This window comes from Indicator indicator, chromosome 16 (genome assembly GCF_027791375.1).
Source record: "Indicator indicator isolate 239-I01 chromosome 16, UM_Iind_1.1, whole genome shotgun sequence".
Lineage (NCBI taxonomy): Eukaryota > Metazoa > Chordata > Aves > Piciformes > Indicatoridae > Indicator > Indicator indicator.
In genome coordinates, this window is record NC_072025.1 from 7,751,681 (window position 1) to 7,775,388 (window position 23,708).

The following is a 23,708-nucleotide window of genomic DNA, read 5'->3' on the forward strand; positions in this document are numbered from 1 at the left end:
AGTAAAAGCCACAAAGAAAAGTAAAGTTTTTAAAAGGTTGTTTTAGTTCACTTGAGCTTTTAGTTCCTGCTTGTCAACATGTTTTCGGTGATGTTTTATCATTAATATTAATAGTTTAATAGAAGGGTAACTAGTGAAGTAATGCTTACATGTTAACTGTTGGAATCAATGGTATGAAGCCTAAAAAGCTGCAGATGGAGTAGATGTGTTGAGTGAAATCTTTTCCTGCTTGAAGATGGAGAATTCTTTGCCAGTAACATGGAGGTCACCTGATAAACTTAATTTTTAGTGCTGTTTAGGCAGAGGTCAGCCTGGAATGAAGAATGGGACTGAGCAGAATGAGATCTTGGATCCTTGTTTCTGAATCACTCTGGCTGTAAGTTATACTGGAGGTGGGGAGATGGAAAAGGGGTTATTCAGCAGAAATTGCAGTGCAGTAAGTAGAGTTTCTCCCAAGCAATGTCCTTTTCCACTTGAAAGTAAGCAACATTTTCTTACATTGCAGAAGAGGGTGGAGTCAGGCTTTCCACCATCTGTGCCTCCCTGATACAGCATCAACATTCTCCAGGACAGTTTCAGCCACTTTGATATTGTTTGGTTCTCAGCAGGATCCTAGAATCTGAGCCAACGTGTTAGCACAGCACTAGATCCCAAGGTGGCACTTGAAGTCAAATTTGTTTGCAGAATTATAGTACAAGGAGGTTTTGGATCACAGTTTTATGCAGATAAACAACTTACTGGACACAAAAGTGACAGCTTGCCTTGTTAATGTATTAGGGCTTGGGAAGGGATCTCCAAGGTGCTCACTCAGTGGAATACAATGTCCATAGTGCTTTGATTTATGATTTGACAGAGGCCTGTGAATGTAACCACTTTAAATTCTGGCAATCATTGTGGTCTAGCTGCACACCCTCCCACCCCCCCAAAAAAGAAGAGTGATTAAGAGGACTGATTTCTCTTATATTTACTCTGTCCCTGATAAAATTTCTATTTTTTACTTTAATTGGATCAACATAAGTTATACAAAGTTAAAGGCTTGCTACTCAGGTAAGAATCTATGCTATCTATTCAGTAACATGAATTTTTTTTCTAGACTTTTTTCTAGACTGTTGCCATTGTACCAATTATTTTATTTGTGTTTATAACACAAAGCCTGTTGAAATTTTACTTTTGGGAGGGTAGATATTTAACAAGCTTTTTACTTGCAGCATTCATAAAAAGAAACTCTTATTTATCTCCAATATGTAAAAAATGTTCACAGCTGAATATGAAGCTAAGTGTCCTAGATGTACTTTTACAGAAAACTAATTTCTGTTAATCTAACAGTGTTAAAAATGCTGTCTGAAGTGCAGGAAGAGTAGATCGTATATGAGATAATTTTTGGTTTAAAATAAAATTAAGGCTATAGCTAATTATTTGCTGTCGTTCTGAATCTGTCATACTGGAGAAATTCCACTAAAGGAAGAAGATAGAGCTTATCAAACTTTAATGTGAATTAATCAAAGACATGAAGACATGGGTTTTTCTTTTCTAAGGTGGAATTGTAAATGAGAAATAAGAAATGTGTTTTTGAAATGTTGAATATTTAATGTTCAGTATGACAAATCCATTGTGGTCATATTTCATGGTTTAGGAGCATAAACTTGGCCGTTTTTGCTACTGAGATTCCCTTAGCTCCTCTGGAAGATCTGGTCTTACATTAATCTATGTATATAATAATCTTTGCTCAGTATATTGATCAGGGGACCTGTGGGAGTGGAGGCAGAAGGTCTAGAAAATCAAACTGGAGAAATACTATCTGCAGAGCAGTTTGCAGGAGGTCTGCTTGCACAGTGCAGGTTAAAGAAAATACATAACTTCGTAGTAGAACAATGGAAAAGCAGCTTTCTTGTTACTTACATACTATTTCCCACACATCCTTGGGAAAACTTTAATTCCTAATGGCAGAATAATTGTATAGTATGTACTAGTGATGCTTAACTCATTTTCTTCTATTATCTATTCATAATCCAGACTCCACTGTGCTGCAGACTAAAATCCTGCCATTAATTAACCAGATTTATTTAATTTTCTGAGGATAGCCTCACAACTTGAAAGTCCATTTTTATTCCATGCTTCCATAAAAAAATTTGATCATAGAACATTTTTGTTTCATTAGCTTAATAGGTAGCTTGTATAAAAAACAATGACAGAATGATAAGGGATACACTGAAATGATCTGTATTTGGGATAATCCTGTGGTTCTTTTAAGGAAATAATTCAGTCATGTTTTTTGTTGTTCTTGAAACCATAAAAATCATCAATTAAATTAGATTTATTTCCATTTTTGTCATGTCTATGGCTTACCTCCAGGTATCACTTGTGTGTTTGATAGCTTTGTCAAATAAATATCAAATCAGCTCAGTCCCAGAGCATCTTTTTTATGTTGAAATGTGCAGAGTGACATAAACAATAACATATGTAAGACTGCCCTGAGCCCTTGCAGCCATGAAATGTAGGAGAAAGTGGATACCAGTGCTCAACTGACTTGCTGTATTTCCAGCTTTCCTCTGACCACCCAGTTTATTGTGCCAGAAATTCATCTTCTGGAAAAGTATTCTCAGGTAAATAGAGATGGCCTTTAACTAGTGTATATTTTATTTTTCTTTGCGAAGAGCCAAATGCTTTGAAGATCTGTAATAAATTAATATTGTTTTAAGCTGAAGACGAAGGATTACCATGCCATTGTCAGCTTTTGTTAGAAGACAGAATAAGTCAAGTATTGAACTTTTTTTTTCAGGGCTGAATGGATGTGGACAGTGGAACTATGGTTTAGTTTGTGGCCTGTAGTGGCCCCTGAATTAATCAAAGCTTCCTCTATCCTTACCAAAATGACCACTAAATGGATCAAAGCCCATCTTCTCCTACTCATTATAACCTCTGATCTCTATTTGGTCTTGTAACTTCAGTCTCCATGCCAGTGCCCTGTTCACATCTACCTTGTTGCTATCTGGTTCCAAGCTTGGCATATAATGCTGTGTGCCCTTGCTGTAAGCAGCTTTTCAATAGAAGAAAATTATTTTAGATCTCTTCTGTACCCTGTTGTCAGCATTTGGTCAAGTGTTACTGGATTTGAGACTTCAACACCTTTGTGAAACTTGCTTGAAATAAGACCCTATGTTTGTAAGGCCCTTCAGAGAGTGAGGGTGACAGACATTGAGCCAGAGGAATTCATGTACTAAGCTAAAGGACCCAACAGTGCTTTGCAGCTCCACAGGTCTGTGTCTTTTGAGTTACAGTTTTCAACTTATTCAGCTTACAGTATTCAACAAATACACAGAGCATCCAAAATTCTTGAGAAATTCCACTTGAAATTTGAAACAGCTTAGGAACATTCATTAACTCCAGTTTTTCATTGAGAGGAGGTAAAGGTATTTACCAAACAAAAGAAGCATTTATAATTCTTTCTGCTTCAGCTTTTGATTCTTACAAATAACAGTGCTGCAGAGATATCACAATTAGCTGGTTTAGCTGTCTTCCAGCTACTCCTGTTCTTGGCAATTGTCAGGAGCGCAAGGAGGTACAATACACTTTTTGTTATACCAGCTGGAGAAGAGATTGGGGTATTTGAACATGTTCATTTCACTACTCTGGCCCTTCTGACTGAAGTAGTGTCTAGATTAGAGGATAATTCAATTGCATTTATCCACCCATAGGATTTAGGCCAAATGCGTGCTGCGTTTCTATGCTGGACTAAATAATGTGCAACTGAGCTGTGGCCAGAAGGCTCAGCTATCACATTCAGAGCCATTAGCAGCCAGTCCAATCAACTCCTGAAATACAAGAACCAGATTCTAACTGAAATTATGGAACTAAGCTAAATACTGTAATCTGCAGATCCAGTGGGAGTTTCATAGCTAAAATGTCACCTGCTATGTTGGAAAGGTGTCCCTCCAAGACACTGCTAGTCCTGAATTTGTTATTTGGATGATCTGCAAGAACAGACACACAAGTTGCTCTGAGCAAGATTAAGCTTCTTTCTGTGAGGACAGTCTTAGAACTGTTAAAAAATAAATTACATTGACAACAGTACTTTACTGCAAAGCTTCATTCACCCATGGTGCTGCTTTAGAGATTTGATAAACTGATAAATTGTATTGCCATTGTAAGTAAAAGCTGGGAAATACCTGTCAAAAAGGAGTGAGTTCAACAAAAAGGCTGAGACTGGATGAAAATTATGTATTGTGTCTGTGAAAAATTTGTCTGGTACTTGTGGCTTCAGCTCTTTCAGGAATGCAACAGATGTTCATGAAGCAATATTTGAAGAATTTTTATTTTTACACAATTAAATTGTAAATTTAATGTATATTTTTCACAGTCAGACCAAAGACACTAAGGTTCTGACACCAAAGCATAGGAGAACTTGTGTGTTTCTTTAACTTCTTTCATCATGTGCTTGTTCAGTCCTTCTTTAAAGTCATAGTATTTACCACCAACTGTTTCTGGGCACTCTCTTTAAAGATGCTGGGAAAGTGGTGTTGTTTCTAAGAAAATTAGTTGAGTGAAAGCATTCTTAAATTTAAATGTAACTTAAACAGCAACAGAATTTTATTTTTTAGAAATACTTTTACTTATCAAAGTAAAATACTAAAAATATGTTTCAAGTGAGATATGTCAAGTAAAAATTGTGCTGAGGTGTAAAGACTGTAAGATGCTTTGCTTTAATTGGCAGCTGCATCTGTCTCACTCACTCTCATTTTGTAGCTGCCTCTGCTGAGGAAAATCATGGAATAATTTTTTACTACATTTTATCAATCTTCGTCTTGCATCTTGAGTGAATCTACAGCTTGTCAAGGTACCCTGGATTAAATTGCCAACAAGGCATTTGCTGTTAACAGCACAAGCCTTCCTTTTGTTTCCCACTAATCACACAGTCCCCCTCCCAGAAGAGAGGAACTATTCTCTATTTGGGTCAGAACCAAATGAGAGAGACATACTAATTTTAATATATGAGAAGTAACTTTGATTCTGTCTGTCTGGAGACTTCATGTATTTTGTAAAGCATTTGAGTAGGACTTGGGATACTGTTATGTGATTTGGGTTGAAAATGTAGTGTGGATAGTGAGGTACTAGGCCCACATGTAAAGTGCTTCTCTTCAGATGTGAAGTGGTTAGAAAAATAGGTGTCATTGAGCAGTAAGTCTACAAAATTGGGAATTGGGATGTTTCCAGTTTTCTGAAGTACAGGTGGGGCCTGGTGCTGGAAGTTGTTCGTGTGTGTGATTCTGAAGCATACAAAGCTTTTAGCTTTGCCTGTAAATGCTCTGCTGCCTAGAATAGTCTCCCTTAAAAACTGTAGCACCTTCACAGTAGATGTTCAAACCAATTTGTTAGATTTAAAGTCATTCATGCTCAACACTCATCAGATTTTTTTCTTTGCATGTCTCTAATGTTTGTATTAAGTGATTAATGCCAAGCTTTTGATTTGGCTCTCAGTGAATAATTATTGCAAGTGCTTCAATCTTTTTCTGGCTTTTTTCTGTCAATATTCAGAAGTATTTAGGTAAGATGGATACAACAGGTATTCTGATTTTCTCTTCTTTATTTTATAGTATCTATTAATGATGTTGTCTGATGGTATGTAACAATCCCCCATGTGTGATGTTATCAATACCTGACACATTAATGTGACTACATTGTAAATTACAGGTCTCATAGAGGCAGTTGCCATTTCTTCTTATTTAATTCATCACTTTCTCTTTGTTGTGTTAAGTTACGACAATAATCAAAATGATCAGACAAATGAAGCTGTGATACAGATTTTGGCATGTAATTCAAGCTGAATGTACTTTTTAGACTGAGTTTATGTGAAGTTTAATTTTCACAAGCAAATGTTTGGGGCTTTACCCAGAACTTAGACTTGGGGAAATGCCACAAGAAGAGCCTTTTCTTGCATAATGTGAACTTATTATGAAATGAAAAATAAAGAATTGATATACAGGAAGACAGGAGCTGTAATACATCTTTAAAAGGAGAGCTGTAAGATGAAATGCAGAAAATTAATTAATACTCCAGATACTTGAAACACAAGTCTTAACATATGGCCTGTTGAGATTTTGTCATAGACTTGTAGGCCAAGGAGAAGTGTTGATCAGAGGTCATATCAGAATACAGAATATCTGAAATATTCTGGATCTCTAGTGCAAAACATTACTGAAGGCCACTGTAAATGATATGAGTTTAGTTAAGAAGCTGATCCCAGGATGAATGATAAAATCAGATACAGACTGCATGAGCAGTTCCTCAGGAGGAATTAATGACGAAAGTTTTCATAATCTTTCATGCTTTGGCTAAAAGTATTAGCACCATAAAAATTCTTCAGGGGGCAGAGTTGAGGTGGTAGCTGTGGAGGCCCATTTTCCCCTGTATGGAAATCAAACCTGTCATATGATGGATTTGAAATGAAAGTTTAATGGACTTTCAGTTTCTCAGTCATCATTCTACGGCTTCATCATTAACAACAATTTAATCTAAACCAGCTTTCCTTTCCCCCCTCACCCCCAAGCTCTTGATAGTTCATTTATTCATTTAGCAGCAATATAGGAAAAAAACTTCAGATTGTAAAGTTAAGGAAGTGTTCTATACTAGAACACTAGTAGTGTGAATGGATTTCGTGTTTAACCTCTATGTAATAGCATGTGAGCTGTGACTTTTCCTTCCAGCACTGTATGAGTAATGATGAGGCCATTTTCATAGCTAATGCTGGTAAAATATTTTTCAACTAATGTTCACAGTAGAGAGACTGTTTAGTAAATGTGTCAGAAATGAAAACTGAGAAACCAGTAGCTGTATGATAGCTCTTGTGAAAATAAACATGTAGCATTATGTAAAAACAAATTTCAAAATGTGTGAATACATTTTTACAGGGTTTGATCTAGAGCCATTAATGTTATTTACAAATGCAAATAACCAATGTACCAGGTTCTTGATTATGCCAGGTATTTTAGTACTCTGTTGGGAATGGTGCATACTAACTGCTTTCCTTCAGAAGTTCAGAAAGGTGGGAAGTTCTGCACTGTGATTCATTCCTTATGAGATTCAGCTCTGTCTAGCCACTCAAATACATTGAGTGTTTTGCAGAGGAAGAAGTAGAAATCTGAAACTTCACCCACTGAGGCTCTTTACAGTAACAAATGGTCCAGGGGCAGTCCCGTGTATTTCATGGAAAGTGAAGACCATCAACAATATGGGCTTCTTGAACATAGGTTCAGAACTGGCAGTAGCCACCTGCTTTAATCTTTAATCTTCCTCCATCTTAGATATTGTCCAGAATGATTTTAAAAACTACATTTATTTACATCATAGAAAGAAAGGAATGCAATAATAATTTTTAATATTAATTTCTGTACTTCTGTTCAATTACTGCCTTATTGTCATTTCAACGAGAACCAGACTCAATCCTATTAAATATTTTTCTTGCACAAATTGGGATACTTCTAAGACTAAAGTGATTTATATTTTAACCTTGAAGATTGCACACATGTTCTCATATAATTTTTTACATCACTTTGACAGAGTGGGTTGCTGAGTCCTTATCCTTTCTGGAAATGTGACTGTGTTGGTTTAGTGCTGGGATGATCAACAAAGCCCATAAAACTGAATTCACATCTAGTGTTAGTAGTTAGATAATATACTAGTATTGCATACCTCTCTTTGTGCATATATGATAAAGCAAGCTAATGCTAGCTGACCTGAAATCACAAACATAACTGAAAATTTTAGTTGGTTGATGCTTGAAGATTGGTGAAGTCCATCGAACAATTAACGTAATGTGCCTTTAAATTGACATTTTGTGACTATCTCACCACATGTTCACATTGATGTTCTTCAGTGAGAGGCCTGCAGCAAAAGCATGAAGTCTCCTTCCATTGATTAATTCAGTTAATTCAGAGGTCTGGAATGTGTAAGAAACAGTTTAAGTTTCTTCTCTAATGTGTATTACTGTGGAATTAAGGCCATAAATTTAATTTCCCATCATTTAGGCCATGCCTGTAAGCTTACAAAGTTTTTCCCAGCAGCACAAAGAGTTGTCAGTAACACTGCGAGCGTTGTAGCTGAGTATCACAGTTGTGGCAAGGCAAAGAAGAATCAGTCTCTGGAATAACTGAGTCCCCAACCATAGGTTTTAAAAGTTCAAAGCTCCTATGTTCAATTTGCATTAAAAAGTAAATTGCCAACTAATATATAGCCAAAAATATTAGTAACTTCCCCCCCTTCCCGTTTTCAAGTCTGTGTTTAAAAGCAAATTCTTTTGTTGTAATTTTAAAATCTTTGTGTAGAGTCTTTAGGGGTTATATCTTTCCTCTGTATGTAATCAATTTCTGATGTGCTTTCAGCCTTAAGATAATACTATATTTTAAAATATATAACTGTAATAATGCATGAAATTATGTGTGTGTCAAGGTGTTTCTCACCTTAAGGGCTTAAAATTATAATTACATAGATAAAGGAAGTAGGAACAAGAAGGTATAGAGATACCTAGAAATCAGTGACTTGCTCACAGTGACAGAGGGAATGCACTATACAGCTGGATATTGAATCCATATTTTATCCTTCCCTGGTTAGTATTTGGTATGTAAAGTCACTTTTCTTTATGCAAGACATCCCACTGGCATTTTCAGAGAGCTTGTCGTTCCAGACAGTGCTGTAGATGAGGGATCTTGCAGATGTTCTTGCCAAAAAAAATGGCATTCCAAAGAGGAACTAGGAGGAGTAGCCAAATGCAACCCTATAAATCTGTCCCTACACTGTTAGCTGCTTCTCCACTGGCATTGTATAATGTACTGACTTTCCGTATCTGCCTCTGTGTTTTGTTCTGTCTAAATTACAAAAGAAGCAATTCAACGGGAAGTGGAGGAAAACTGCTGTTCTTCCTTGGCATCCATTTGTGTTCAGTCTATGTTGCTGGCTGGCTGAGAGGCACATGAGAAACTTGAAAATGGTTTCCAGGTTATCAGATTTTTCTTGCAGCGTAAATATGCCAGGTGTTTGCACAAAGTTTACTAAGCTTGGGGTTTTTTTGCATAACTGCTAATGTAACTGTATTCTTTTCAGCAGTCACACAGCTTTGTCCCCTGGCATCAGAGAACGCCTCACTGTAAAGTACCTTTGGGGGTTTATAGGACAGCAGTATGCAGAGGTCTGATCTAAGTCTGTGTTTCTGTCCCTGTCCTCCACAGCATTGCGGAGTCGATCAGGACGGTCCATCATCAATGGAAACTGGGCAATTGATCGACCTGGGAGATACGAAGGTGGTGGGACAATGTTCACTTACAAACGCCCCAATGAAATCTCCAGCACTGCAGGAGAGTCATTTTTAGCTGATGGTCCTACAAACGAAGTCCTTGATGTCTATGTAAGTTTCTTGGGTATATATTAATCTTCCTGATGAAAAAAAAAGTGTTTAGTTCATTGTTAATATACAACAATAACATTGCATTCAATACCGTGTTACTCTTTTGTTCCTTTAGTTTTGAAACAGTATTTTTGGTGCTTTACTATTGCTTGCTGCTACTCCCATCTTGCTCTAGACCACATGAAACCTAAATAACTCTTAAGCCTTTTTCTGTCAGAATTTATTGATCCAGTAAGGCAAATTTTACTTGTTCAGTAAAATAGAGATAAAGCATACAAATATCTGGGGGTATTTGCTAACTGGATTTTCTCTGGATACTTTCCTACTCAAGCAAATTGGTGTAGTTTAATTTTACAGTGAAATGAAGCAAATCCCTAAATCAGACATAACTTCTCACAGAGTGAAATCATCTCAGTTTTCTTCAAAAGAAACATAAATAAAATAAAAAAACAGAATGCAGGATTTGAAGTAGGGCAGTTTTATTAGAACGCTGTGCTAGTAGACCCTAGATAGTAACAGCCATTTGGGAAAGGAAGAGAGAAGAAAAACTTGTGGCTAAGAAGGGGGAATCATACTGAAAAAGCTCTTTACCTCAGATGGGACATATTTTTACAGCATCATATTGAAATAAGAAATATAACACCTATAGGGATGGGGCTTCTACCACCTCCCTGGGCAACCTGTTCTAGTGTCTCACCACCCTCATGGTGAAAAACTTCTTCTTAACATCCAATTTGAATCTATCCGTTTCTAATTTTTTTCCATTCCCCCTAGTCCTGTCATTACCTGATACCCTAAAAGCTTTCCTGTAGGCTCCCTTAAGATACTGGAAGGCCACAGTAGGGCTCCTCAGAGCCTTCTCTTCTCCAGACTGAATAGCCCCAACTCTTTCAGTCTGTCCTCATAGGAGAGGTGCTCCAGCCCTCTGATCATCCTCATGGCCCTGCTCTGGACACATTCTAGCACATCCAGACCTTTCTGGTAATAGGGACTCCAGAACTGGATGTAGTACTCCAGGTGTGGTCTCACCAGGGTGGAGTAGAGAGGGAGAATCACCTCCCTTGACCTGCTAGCTGTGGTTTTCTTGATGCAGCCCAGGATGTGATTGGCTTTCTGGGCTGCAAGTGCACACTGGGGGCTAATGTTGAGCTTCTCATCCACCAGCACCCCCAAGTCCTTTTCTTCAGGGCTGCTTTCTAACCAGTCACTACCCAGCTTATATTGGTGCTTAATATTTCTTAAGTATCTATGTCATTGTGTAGATACAGGGTGCTCTTAGCTGAGATTTGATTGTTTTATTGATTTGGTTGTTTTACTGATGCCTAATATATAATGACCCAGAGAGAAAAGGATCCAGAAAATGGATTAAACAGAAGAAATACTGTAAAAAACCTCTTATCTTAAATTTATCATATGTTTTACTTTAGGCGTAGTCTTGTCTTTTTCAGCGTTTGCAATGAGTATGAGAAAGCTGGCATGACAGCCATGGCTTTATCAGTTTTGCTCCGTGTTTGCTGCTATGGATTGCCAGATTAATTTGTCTGGACTCTTACCTGAGATGTTTCTTGTAGATGTGAGTCATAATATAATTCATTTTAAAGTGATAGTTCAGTGTCTTTTTTAATATAATATGAGGTGATAGAAGTGGATAGTGCTAGATTACAGAAAATCAGTTATCATCACTATGACACAGCCTCTCTTATGGGTTTGAAATTTGTAGCTATGCAGATACAGCTATCTGTTTTCAGACTTTGTCTTGAACTTCCACAATACTGTAATTCTCTTTTTATCCATACTCACAAACTTTATGCTCTATGTAGAAAACTGAAGACATTTGCAGATGGAAACTCCAAATGGCTTTCTGGTCATTTTTCCGTCTTTGTTCCACTCTAAATATGTAGAGGAAACGTAAAGCAGGTTATAATTAGCAAGACAAAAAGAGATGCCAGTTTTGTCCAAGTATGAAGTATACGTTGCTACAAAGACTTAGATCCACTAACTCAAAGCGTAACTACTGCATAATTTCCTGCAGGAAAGCTGTGACAATATGCTCATAGTGATTTTGTCAGTTAAGTTCTTTATAACAAGTGCCTGTCAGTTTTGAGAAATGTTACTGAAAAACCTTGGGAACCATTGGAAAGCTATTCCTGGAACATCTTAAGAACAGAATCCTGGTTCTGGAAGGTGACACATACTCTTCCTCTGAAGTCAGCTTCACAGTTCTCTCAGGACCAAATACAAACAGGGTGTATTTTTTTTGGATAACACAGTGACGTGGGAAGGACCAACCATTACAAAAAATGTTACCATTATTGGACATTTCAGAAAAGTGAGGGATCTCTAAGGGGCAGAGTTTAGAGGAACAAGGTATTATACTTGGCAATGAAAAAGTGACTGACACAAGGGAAAACAAAGGTCTGAATTGCTAGTTGGTGTTAATTTTTGTGATCAATTTAGTGAAACCTTGAAGTGTTAAGTGTGCTCTGCTGGGTCCTAAAGCCGTTGGCATAGTACAACTTTGTTCTTTTCAGTCCATGGTCTGTCAGAAACAGAGTGGCATTTGGTTTGGTTTTGTGGTAGTCATTTTTTAAAAAAGGCATACTTTAAGTTAAAATGTAATTTGAGGCTTGTACCAGACCTATCCCCACATAGAGCTCAGGACTTCTAAACAGCAGTGTCAGTAGAGGCTGTACAGAAGTAATCAAAGCTAAACTAGTGAAATGGCTAATGGCATCCCTGCATTTCTGGTGTGAGTATGATCAGGCTCTCAGCAGCAGCAATGTAATACAAGCCAGCTGGATATGGAGTGTGCTGATAACAGTTGTAAACAGCCTTCAGAAAGTCACATCTTTCTTAGATCTTACTATGGATAACCACTTAAGCAAGCACACAAGAGGTGACACTGACTTTCAGAGGTGTGCTTACATCAGCTAACATGGGCTTGTGCTGCAGTATTCTGAAGCAACTTGGTTTAATTTTTTACATTTAAAGAAGAAAAGCTTTTGTTACCTGCCTGTGTTTCATAACGAACATTTTCATGGAGTTGTGGCTAGCTGTAAACCAGTGGGAGCTTGTCAACATCTTCATTCAGTTGAAAATTGGTGTGGAAGGATTCAGGGAGTCTCCATTGAGTGGTGCAGAGATGGCTACATAGTGGTGAAGGGAACAATTTTAATTGTGAGGTGGTACACACAGAATAGCATGTATGTTCTGTCTGCATGTGCTGTGTTCTAATGGTTAGACTTGATGTTCTTGAAGGCCTTTCCCAACCTAAATCATTCTATGGGGAACCTTCAAAGAGGTAGTTGGTTAGATTTTTAGATTAGGGTCTGTGGTGTTTATTTTTCTTTGCATTGGTTTTTCCATGCTTATGTTTTCTCAGGCATCTGTCAAGCTCCTTCTGTCTGAGAATGTTTCAGTGACCTTAGGACTGTCTCTTTTGCTGTGGAGGCCAGCTGTTATGTAGCTGATGAATTGAAGTACATATTCAAGCTTTAGTAATCTAATAGTTGACGAAATTAATATATGGCTGTTTTTCTTTTTAGATGATACATCAGCAGCCTAACCCAGGTATACATTATGAATATATCATTCCAGGAGACAATGTCATCAGTCCTCAGTTGCTTGCTCATAGGAGGCCAGGTAAAATACCACTATTTCCTGTTATTAAACACATTTTTTTACCCAATAAGCTAATGGAGAAATTCATACCATTAAATTCAAGTGTAAATGCTGCCATTGATGTGAGAGGCCCAGAGTTTGACCAGATGTGTTGAGATAGAAGTCTGCATAGATTTGATAACTTCAGAGAATTTGTTGTGGGAGGAATTATATATACTGTAGCAGGGAATCTGGTCACAGATTTCTACTTTTGGTTACAGTTTTGTTGTTAAAATATTAACTATGACTTTGCATGAGTTGGACTGTTGTAACCATGTCTCATAAATTAAATAGAACACAATTTTTCCCTTCAGAGTTTGATATAGCTTAAAGAAAGTCCTTTGCAGTTTGTTTTCTCTCCTGACTGGAGAGGATCAAACAGAAAACTGTTTCCTTTGTAAGTTGGAATCCAGACAGCTTATTCTTCTGACTGAATTGTGGATATGTGCTGTTAGCAATATGTGTTAGATATGTGCTGGTATGAAGTTCTCAAGGACAGTAGAAAATTTGCAAGTGAGTTTGGTCCTCCTTTTAATGTTTGTGACTTGCCTTGATAAATTTCCAAGTGTGTTTGCAGCCTGTTTGTTATGAGGAGCAGCTGTACTGTGACACAGGGAGGCACAGAATACAGAGCATGGTACAGAATAAAAAGCCTTTGGAAATTTTGATGCTAGATACTTTAACTCTACAGTGTGTTTGGAGACTCTTTACATTTTAATGTATTTGCTGGCTGAGACTTGGTAATCTTAGTTTAAAACAACACAATCTTCACAGGAAATTATTAGGAGGTCTCTACATAGCAGATGAAAGCTGCTTTCTAGTTTAATGATGCTCCGGTTGTGATTATTGGTGGATAAAACACAGACTGGTATTTGCAAGTGAGACTCATTTTCATAACTTTTATTGTTACTGTCCATCATCAGGGGAGCCATTGAATGGCCAGTTAGGAGTGCCAGAAAGTACAAATGAAGAGGATGAGGATTTGCACAGGGAGACAGATGCTCTCACTGGACAGTTAGCTGGAACTTTTCCAGTTATTCAGCCAGGAAGATTTCCTTCTCATCTACCAGAAAACCAGGTGCCTGCTGTACAACCACCAAGGCAAAACCGAGAACACAACTGGAAACAGATTGGAAAAACTGAGTGCACTACTACATGTGGGAAAGGTAACTGCTTCATACACCATGCACAGCAAATAGGTGTCACACAGTAGGGTTCCAACATGGGAGAGAATCAGCCTGGTGGGAAGAAGCAGTGTGACTATTCATCAGCTGTTGTATGCACAAAGTATTGCTGGACCTGGTGTTTCCTGTTACCTTACAAACAAGACATGTCAGTATTAAGTTAATAGAAATAACAACATTATAAACATGTAAATTAAAAGGGAATATATGGTATTTGCCTCTGCAAGGAAATACTTCAAGATGTTATGGCAAGCTGCTCTCTCTCACACTCTAAGCTAAGAAAAATGTTTCTCTTTCAGTTCAGAGTTAATTTTTCTGTTCATGGTTTCTATCTCTGCATAATTCTGAGTATCTGCACTAATAAGGCCTCAATACAAATAAATAATTAGGCATTTGGAGTTACTTTTAGAATAGCCTAAAACAAGTAAAATCACACACACTGTTTTTAAGTCAGCATGTCTGGCTCCAACTGGCAGTTATGGGTTCTATCTTGACCACTTCTCTGTGACTGAACTCTGCTTCTCTTGTAATGAAGTGCCTCCTATTACCATGGAGGTGTCCTCTGCCGCTGCAGAGTCTTTTGCAATGCATTACCTAATTTTCTTCTTTATTTCAGGATCTCAATACCCAGTTTTCCGCTGCGTCAACAGAATCACACACGAGGAGGTACCTGAGAATTATTGTGACAGCAACACCAAACCCATCCCAGAAGAGGAGGCATGCAACCTCTTCCCATGTCCAGCTTTGTAAGATATTATTTACGTGAAATAAAGCCATTGTCACTAGGGTTTTTCATGGGAAAGAGACTCTTCTAAGGAGAAAACTACTATGAACTTCTAAGTGCTATGCACTTATTTTTTATCTTTAGTTGGTGGCTTTCTTCCCCTTCACAGGGAGTGGTAATAGTATTTAGAGAAGACAAAATAGAAGTTGGGAACAAATGAGTGCAGCAGTTTCTCGAAATGTGTTTTCAGGCATGCACACTATACATGGTTTCTCTATAGGTATATTTCTTTCAAGGGACAGGCTTCTCCATGTACCTTTCTAAAGAAGAGCCTCATAGGTTATATCGCTTCACATTCAATCAGTGTGCTGGAGTACTCACCTGTTCATTCCATGCTGTCATATTTAAAGATGAGGCTGATAGTGCTCACTAACAGCCCCCACATAAACATCACTTCTCTTTCCTGGAATCCAGTAGTTCTTCAAATGGAAGATTGGGTTCTGAAGTGATTGTCCTTGTTTTCAGCACACTAACAAAAACAGCTTAGCTGTGTTTTCCAACTTTTTAAAATGGAAAACAAACAAACAAAGTCCATTTATTTTGGGTCAGCAGCTTTATTTTCCATGTTTCTTGTGGTTACGTTCATCAGTTCTCTTCTGAGCAGCAAGTGACCATGCTATCCCACAAAGTTTCTAATGATGTAAGTGCTGTTACAGCATTAGAGGTGCCTGACAGGCAATTTCCTACTGCATGTAAGACATTCAGAAACTTCTGAAGCTGTTTGCTTGGAGATGTCTTCTTTTTTTCTTTCTAACAACTCATATTAATTCAGCTTCATTTGTTTACACAGGTTAAAATCAAGAATTTAAACAAAGACGTGTAAATAATGTGTTTAAAAGAATACAGATATTTCACATGGTCTCCACAAGAGTTCTGAAATAAAATGTGTGAACAGTTCAGATACTTCCCTTATTTGTGTAGGCCTTTGTGCTTGAAATGAAAAACAAAAGGGGAAATGACTTGTTTATACAGAAGTGATTAAATACAGTGGAATCTTTGAATGAGAAGATACAGGTTTTTTTTTCATCTCTAAAATTAAATCCATTTTTCCATTGCTTATTATTTGTTGTTTTAGTTTTACTGATGAATTAATGCCAGGACTTGTGATTTTTGTGATATTGTCCTTTTTTAGAGCCTTTGCTGCAGTAAAATAATATGCAAGATATCATAAAATTTTTGGGAATTTCCATTAGAGTAATAATAATAAAAAAAAGGCTAGTAGTAGGTTAATTAATGTTTGTCATATGTTTTGAAGCAATAAATTGTGCAATCTGTATGCTTGCTTATTATTATCAGCCCGTACAGGTATATTGCTTACAAGTACATAGCATTGTCTTCATAAAAGGTAGAAGTTATTAATGGAGAGACGTAAGTGTTACTGCATAAAAGTCTGTACCAGCATCAGAGTCATGTCATTTGAGTTCTGTTAAGATTACTTTTTTTTCCCTTTAGCTGGGATATAGGGGAGTGGTCTGAGTGCAGTAAAACATGTGGGCTTGGTATGCAGCATCGACAGATCTTATGCCGGCAAATGTACGCCAATCGTACCTTGACAGTTCAGCAGTACCGCTGTCAGCACCTGGAGAAACCAGAGACAACCAGCACTTGCCAGCTGAAGATCTGTAGTGAATGGCAGATTAGGACAGAGTGGACTTCAGTAAGTATGTTTGATTAATGTGGGGCATAAACTCACAAAAGAATAAGAATTTTATTCCAGTGTCACTAACCAAACATGAAATTTGTTTTTCTTTAAAACAGGGAGGTAGAATGTGAAAAGTCTTGAAAATATGAATCTTAGTTCAAGAAAACCAGAAAGCTGAAAAACAGTGATTGAATAATACAAAACCTACAGATGTGGACAAGCTTTCTGAGTGATGCTTTTTTTAAAATACTATATGGAGTAGAGTGGGGAGAAGCAAGAGACCTGGTTAGGAAGGCCAAAGCATAGTTTGAATTGTATCTAGCCAGGGAGGTTAAAGGGAACACTAAGAATTTCTACAGGTATATTAATGGCAAAAAGAAGACTAGGGAAGGTGTGGGCCCCCTCAGAAAGGAAACAGGTGAAAGGGTCACAAGTGACCTGGAAAAGGCTGAGGTTCTCAATGACTTCTTTACCTCAGTCTTCACTGCAAGGGCCTCCAGCCACACTCCTGGAATAGTCATGGAAGCTAATGGCAAGAACCAGAAGGAAGAACTGCCCATCATAAGTGAAGATCAGGTTCGTGATCACCTGAAGAACCTGAAAGTGTTCAAGTCCATGGGACCCGACGGGATACACCCACGGGTACTGAGAGAACTGGCAGATGAGGTTGCTAAACCATTCTCTATTATATTCCAAAAGTCCTGGCAGTCTGGGGAAGTCCCCACTGACTGGAAAAGGGGAAACATTACTCCCATTTTCAAAAAGGGTAAGAAGAAGGAACCAGGGAACTACAGGCCAGTCAGTCTCACCTCTGTGCCTGGTAAGATCATGGAGCAGATTCTCCTGGAGGCACTACTGAGACAGAAGAATAGTGAAGAGGTGACTGGGTACAGCCAGCATGGGTTTACCAAGGGCAAATCCTGCCTGACAAACCTGGGGGCCTTCTATGACAAGGTCACAACATTAATAGATGAGGGGCGAGCAACTGATGTCATTGACCTGCACCTGAGCAAAGCCTTCGACACTGTCCCACACCACATCCTGGTCTCCAAACCGGTGACACATGGGTTTGATGGGTGGACCACGAGATGGATAAGGAACTGGCTTGATGGCCACACCCAAAGAGTGGCTGTCAATGGCTCCATGTCCCAGTGGAGGCCAGTGACAAGCGGAGTCCCTCAGGGCTCAGTCCTGGGACCAGTCTTGTTCAACATCGTTGTCGGTGACATGGACAGTGGCATTGAGTGCACCCTCAGCAAGTTTGCTGATGACACCAAGCTGTGTGGTGCAGCAGACATGCTGGAGGGAAGGGATGCCATCCAGAGGGACCTTGACAGGCTGGAGAAGTGGGCACAAGCCAACCTCATGAGGTTCCACAAGACAAAGTGCAGGGTCCTGCATCTGGGTCGAGGCAATCCCAAGCACAAATACAGGCTGGGCAGTGACTGGCTAGAAAGCAGCCCTGAGGAGAGGGACTTGGGGGTGCTGGTGGACGAGAAGCTCAACATTGAGCTGTCAATGTGCACTTGCAGCCCAGAAAGCCAACCAGATCCTGGGCTGCATCAAGAGAAGCGTGGCCAGCAGGTCAAAGGAGGTGATTCTCGCCCTCTACTCAGCTCTGCTGAGACCCCACCTGGAGTACTGTGTCCAGTTCTGGAGCCCCTATTACAAGAGGAATATGGACATGCTGGAACATGTCCAGAGAAGGGCCACCAGGATGATCAGAGGGCTGGAGCACCTCTCCTATGAGGACAGACTGAAAGAGTTGGGGATGTTCAGTCTGGAGAAGAGAAGGCTTCGAGGTGACCTTATTGTGGCTTTCCAGTATCTGAAGGGGGCCTACAAGAAAGCTGGGGAGGGACTTTTTAGGCTATCAGGTAGTGATAGGACTAGGGGGAATGGAATAAAGCTGGAAGTGGGGAGATTCAGGCTGGACATAAGGAGGAAGTTCTTCACCATGAGAGTGGTGAGAGCCTGGAATGGGTTGTCCAGGGAGGTGATTGAGGCCCCATCCCTGGAGGTGTTTAAGGCCAGGCTGGATGAGGCTCTGGCCAGCCTGATCTAGTGTGAGGTGTCCCTGCCCATGGCAGGGGGGTTGGAACTGGATGATCCTTGTGGTCCCTTCCAACCCTGACTGATTCTGTGAGTCTCAATACATTTGCCTGTGAGGGCAAATTTATTGCATTTTCTCGTAGCATAACCTGACAAACCACTGCAGTTCTTGCATGCAGTTCTGTTGCAACCTCTCCTTTTTTTCACAGTGTTCAGTGCCCTGTGGAGTGGGGCAGAGGACCCGAGATGTGAAGTGCGTTAGCAACCTTGGAGACATTGTTGATGATGAGGAGTGTAATATGAAGCTACGGCCAAATGATATTGAGAACTGTGACATGGGTCCCTGTGCTAAGAGCTGGTTCCTTACAGAGTGGAGCGACAGGGTAAGGCTTCTCATACCTCTGTACTGCCAAATCTTCTAAAACAAGGGCATCTTGAGTTTGTGTTAAATAAAAGAATTCATATAAAGGGCAAATATGTGGGTACATGGCCAAACATCTGGATTTAGAATTGGCTCTGTGTCTCAACTTCCCAAAATATTGAGTGTACTGGGATTTATTATTCTGCGTTGCTTAGCTCTGAGTCTCAATATTCAGTTTCCCTACTGTTTTTTTAAGGGATGGAGTTTGAGGCCTGATTTCTGAGTTCAAGTTCAAGCCATAAAACAATTATCCTGTGGCTGTGAAAAGAAGGGAAATGCTTCATAAACTCAAGCAAGGTTGATTCAGGCTTTTGTACTTTGTGAACATGAATGTATTTTTTTATTCCACTGAGTCAGATTCTCCACATGAAAGCAATAAAAGGTGATTTACCTTGTGTCATGACTGAGCTTAGAGTTGTTCAGTAGCAATATTTATATGCTTTCATTTAAAAGCTTACAAACGTGGGCTAAGAAAAGCCTGGTATTTTGGTCCCTCTTGTGGATATTTGCACATCGATTTAATTTGTACACAAATTTAGCCTTCAGTCTGTAAAATCCTGATTGCATCTCCATTGAAGCTGTAAGATTACATTAATAACTTCATACATTCATTATTTTGATCATTTTGTGTTACTGTCTCTGAAAACCAGGAATGTCTGGCTCATAGGTTATGCATTAATTTGAACACTCTCAAGATTTTCCATGTTTAGAGAAGGAGGAAGAGTGTCATAAGTACCTCCTGTACCACATAATTTTTAAAGGGCTGATCAGATTTGCCTGCAAAATTTTCATCCTCCAGACTCAGAGTTCAAAAAGAAAAAAAATATACACTAATAAATCTTTGTCATTATCTGAACTTTTTTCCAGTTGTTATGCACCCAGTGGCTGCTCTTGCATACTGTGGACAGAAAGTTACCATGTAAAGTCTAGGCATTAGTGCAAATGTCAAAGTTTTTGCTGTAGGGGAAATGACAGTGACTTTACTTTTAGCTTGTAGAGCTGTTCTTTATAGAGTGCCATGAAAGAGAAAAATGCATCCTACCTTCAAAGACATCTTCCTTGAAAATGCTGGCCCATCTACTACCAGCTAGTGCAGTTCCACCACATAAAGCATGTATGTTCCAGGGTATGGTCAAGCATCAATGTTTTCTTCGTTATTCTATATGGATATTTTGTCCTGCAGAATTAAAGTTGGGTTTTGTAGCTGAGGGTTAGGACTGTAGAATATTATTATTCCTATTTATATGTATTAAATGAGACATACAAGTGAAGCAGGTAATGTGGAAAATATTGGAGTTTTTTCTTGCCACAAATATTTTAGAATAAAGAATGGATTTTGTTACCATCTCAGTTTATATAAGTGTACAAATAATTTTCTTCCAAATGCTTGCTAACGTGGTTGGCATTACTCACCATCACTTCTGCCAGGAGTTAGATTTGGAGTTTGATTCACAAAGAGAATAGAAGGAGCAGCTTATTTTAGGGGGGCGATGGGGGAAGGTAGATTAGGGCTAGAATGTGCAGAATCTTCTAAGGTTCATACATACCTTATAATTTGGATGTTCAGAGACATGTAGCGGCAGTGATTCGAGTGGTTGTCAGTCAAATATAGGAGTTGTTAGTTGCTTTACAAATCAAGCCTTTGGCAATTGGCCTTTGTATTGTGCCTTTCAAGGGATGTTTCTGAGGATCAGAAGTCTCTAGTTGTAGAGGAGTGTGTTTCTATTGAAAGACAAGAGGAGAATTCTGTCATGGAATGGAAATGGATATTCCCAGGTGTATGGACTTTGCGTGTGTAATTTCCCCTAACAATTCTATAAGAAGTACTTTCAGCCAAGCCACACTTCAGCAATAAGCATATATCAGCGATGGGCAGCCACAAATGGTTCACATAGGCAGCTGGCAGCCAAAAGTTCAAATGCTTAAAGAAAGCTTGTTCAAACTTCTTGAGTCCACAAAACTGTGGTAGAAATCTCACAAGAACAGACCTTCTTTGTGAGATTTATTACATGCCTACTTCAAGTCCCAGCTGTAAATACCATAGAACAATCTTTCCCATTGTATTTTGACATTTCAGCTGTGGTTAGAAATAAGAGGTAAAAGAACTTACCAAAACTTTTGAGATTACTGGAACTTCGAAATGGCTGAGTTCAATCTTGGTTACAGCCATAAGAGAAGGCTTGGCCTATACTTTCCTGAACCCATTTTGCAAACACTTCATGAGTGTTGTTGCATGTGCAGCAAATAGAGATTTCCAGAGGCCTGTCAGAGATCATTTAAGCATGCACTTTCACTTTCAGCAAGGGATATATCAAACTAACTCCATGTCCAGATTTATGTGATGCATGGAGCATTACAATATAGCCTTGGTTAATGAGTGAAATATCAAGAAAAAGCATAGTAACATTAAAATTTCAATTGCCTTTGCTGCCAACAGATGTTAAATTTGAGGATTTTATAGCTGTGGCATGGATCTGTGCAGAATTTGATGAGGGTATTCTTTAACAGAAGGAGAGAAAGAGATGAATAGTTTCAAGAAAGGGATAGGATCTGACTTAGGATTGGTGGAAAGAGTTTTGTGGTTTCTTACATTCTGAAATCTTACGAAGTTTAAATTGATGCAAAATCATGCTATTTGCTATCATTTTCATGAAGAGTTTCTGTGGTTCTGAATTGGCAGATCACATCATTAGATTTCCCTAAATATGACTTCTGCAATACAACATATGTGCACCTGCAGAGCATGTGCAGAGTTGTGTGTAGGAATTGTCTCCTTCCCCGGATGGGCTGTATATAACTTTAGTCCATAAACACTTGGCTACCTTCTCACCATGTTCTCCTATCTTGTTTTCTCACCACATACATGTATGTGTTTTATGGCACACCTGTTTGCCTGCATGGCATCATTCTTCTTGGATTCAGTTTCTGCACAGACCAATTCTTTATGCATATTCTTAATCCTCAGTAATGAAAAAAACCCTCCATGTTCTTAAAACAATGCAGTTCTCAATGTGAGTTATTTTGAGAAAGTGTTATGAATCCATTGTATGTATGTCACATGCACACTTTTACCTGTGAAGATTGTGAGTTGTATGGCTACCATGTGCGCACTGGTGGAACATGTGTAGGAAGGAATGAAAGCAATTCATCCTTAAGAAACAAACCCTTATTTTCTGAAAAATATATTCTCTGCTATTTTTCTTTGAAGCAGATGTAAACACCACATTCTGATGTTCTCTCCATTGAGAGAAACAGAAATTTTTGTTAATTTCAGTGGGAAAGACTACAAGTTAAAAGTCTGTAGCAGCAAAGTAAGGCTCATCTTACTTTGTATGTGCCTGTCCTTATTTGTTCTATCTTGAGTATAAAAAAGAGAATTATCGTAAGTTTCATGACTTTGTCTTTTATGTAACCTGTAATATTTTTTGATTATAGAGAGTCTGGACAAATTTTTATGGTATTTTTATGTATGTTTGTAGAAAGATGGCTTCCTGTCTCATAATTCTCTTAAGATGTCCTAGTTCATTAAAACAGCAGAGTTCCAGCAAATTGCATCCATTAATCAGTAGAGTAAAGCTGGTGAACCTTACTGAACTTAGCAACAAAACTGGATTGATGAGAACAGATGAGATTCTTGCAAACATTTCACATGACTGGTTATTTGACAGCTCTAATTGCTGGAAAGTTTACTTCTCCTATGGGTCAGAAGTAGGAAACTGCGTTCTGATTTACAGCAATGGGAGACTCACCAGTGTTTCCTTCTTGCTAACTGGAGCATTCCCCTCTTGCATTTCTGTTTATTCCTGATTGACATCTTCTTTGTTCATTTGTTTCTCTTTTTATGTTTAGAGCATACTTAGAAAAGAAGCCAAAATTCAATCAATTCTTAGATGTTAATGAAATTTTGAGGCCAAAATAAAATCTTGGGAAGAAAGAAAAAATGCTGAACATGAGGGAACAAAATCAAAACAGGTCAAACACATGCTCTGGATTTCACTCTTCATTAAAAGGACTAACAGTGATGCTTCTGTAGTATCTTGCATTAGAGAACTGTAGTATGTTTTGTAAAAATCACACTTTGTTCCTCACAACAGGTAAAAGTGGGTTTGTTGACCAGTCAAATGTGGAACCACCAATGCATGTTGCAGCTTGCCCTTCTTCCAGTTTTTTATTTAAATATGGATAGTTCAACTAAAATGTCCTGGATCCTGGGGAAAAGTAAACTAAAAAAAAAAAAAAAAAAAGGGGCTCTTGCAGGCATTTGATTATTTTTTATTATCACTGTTCATTTGTTTTTAGTACATATTGAAAACAAGATAAAATACACCTTTCCATTGATTTCATGTGACAATCATATGGAAACAGAAGTTTTGCATTGTTCAGGATTTGCAGTGAAACATAGAGCATGGGGAGTTTGGAAGGAAACATTGATAGACTTGCAGAGATTTGTTTTCTTCTCTAACGTGGGCCTGTGCCACAATGCAGCTGCTTTCGATGAAAACTAGTATATGTGCATGGCAGGAAGGAGCCTTTCCAGCTATGGTATCCCAGTTAGGTCAACAGGACAGACT

The 23,708-nt window shown here is 38.5% G+C and overlaps 1 protein-coding gene across 1 annotated transcript in view; it reads left to right on the forward strand.

Annotated features, from left to right (window-relative positions):
- The window catches only part of THSD4 (thrombospondin type 1 domain containing 4), a 226,809-nt gene that overhangs the window by 193,898 nt on the left and 9,203 nt on the right, over positions 1-23,708 (forward strand). The window contains exons 8-13 of the mRNA XM_054388088.1: positions 9,219-9,394; positions 12,940-13,036; positions 13,978-14,220; positions 14,855-14,984; positions 16,475-16,679; positions 18,926-19,099. Coding sequence (XP_054244063.1) covers positions 9,219-9,394; positions 12,940-13,036; positions 13,978-14,220; positions 14,855-14,984; positions 16,475-16,679; positions 18,926-19,099 — 1,025 coding nt within the window. The remainder of the gene's footprint in view (positions 1-9,218; positions 9,395-12,939; positions 13,037-13,977; positions 14,221-14,854; positions 14,985-16,474; positions 16,680-18,925; positions 19,100-23,708) is intronic.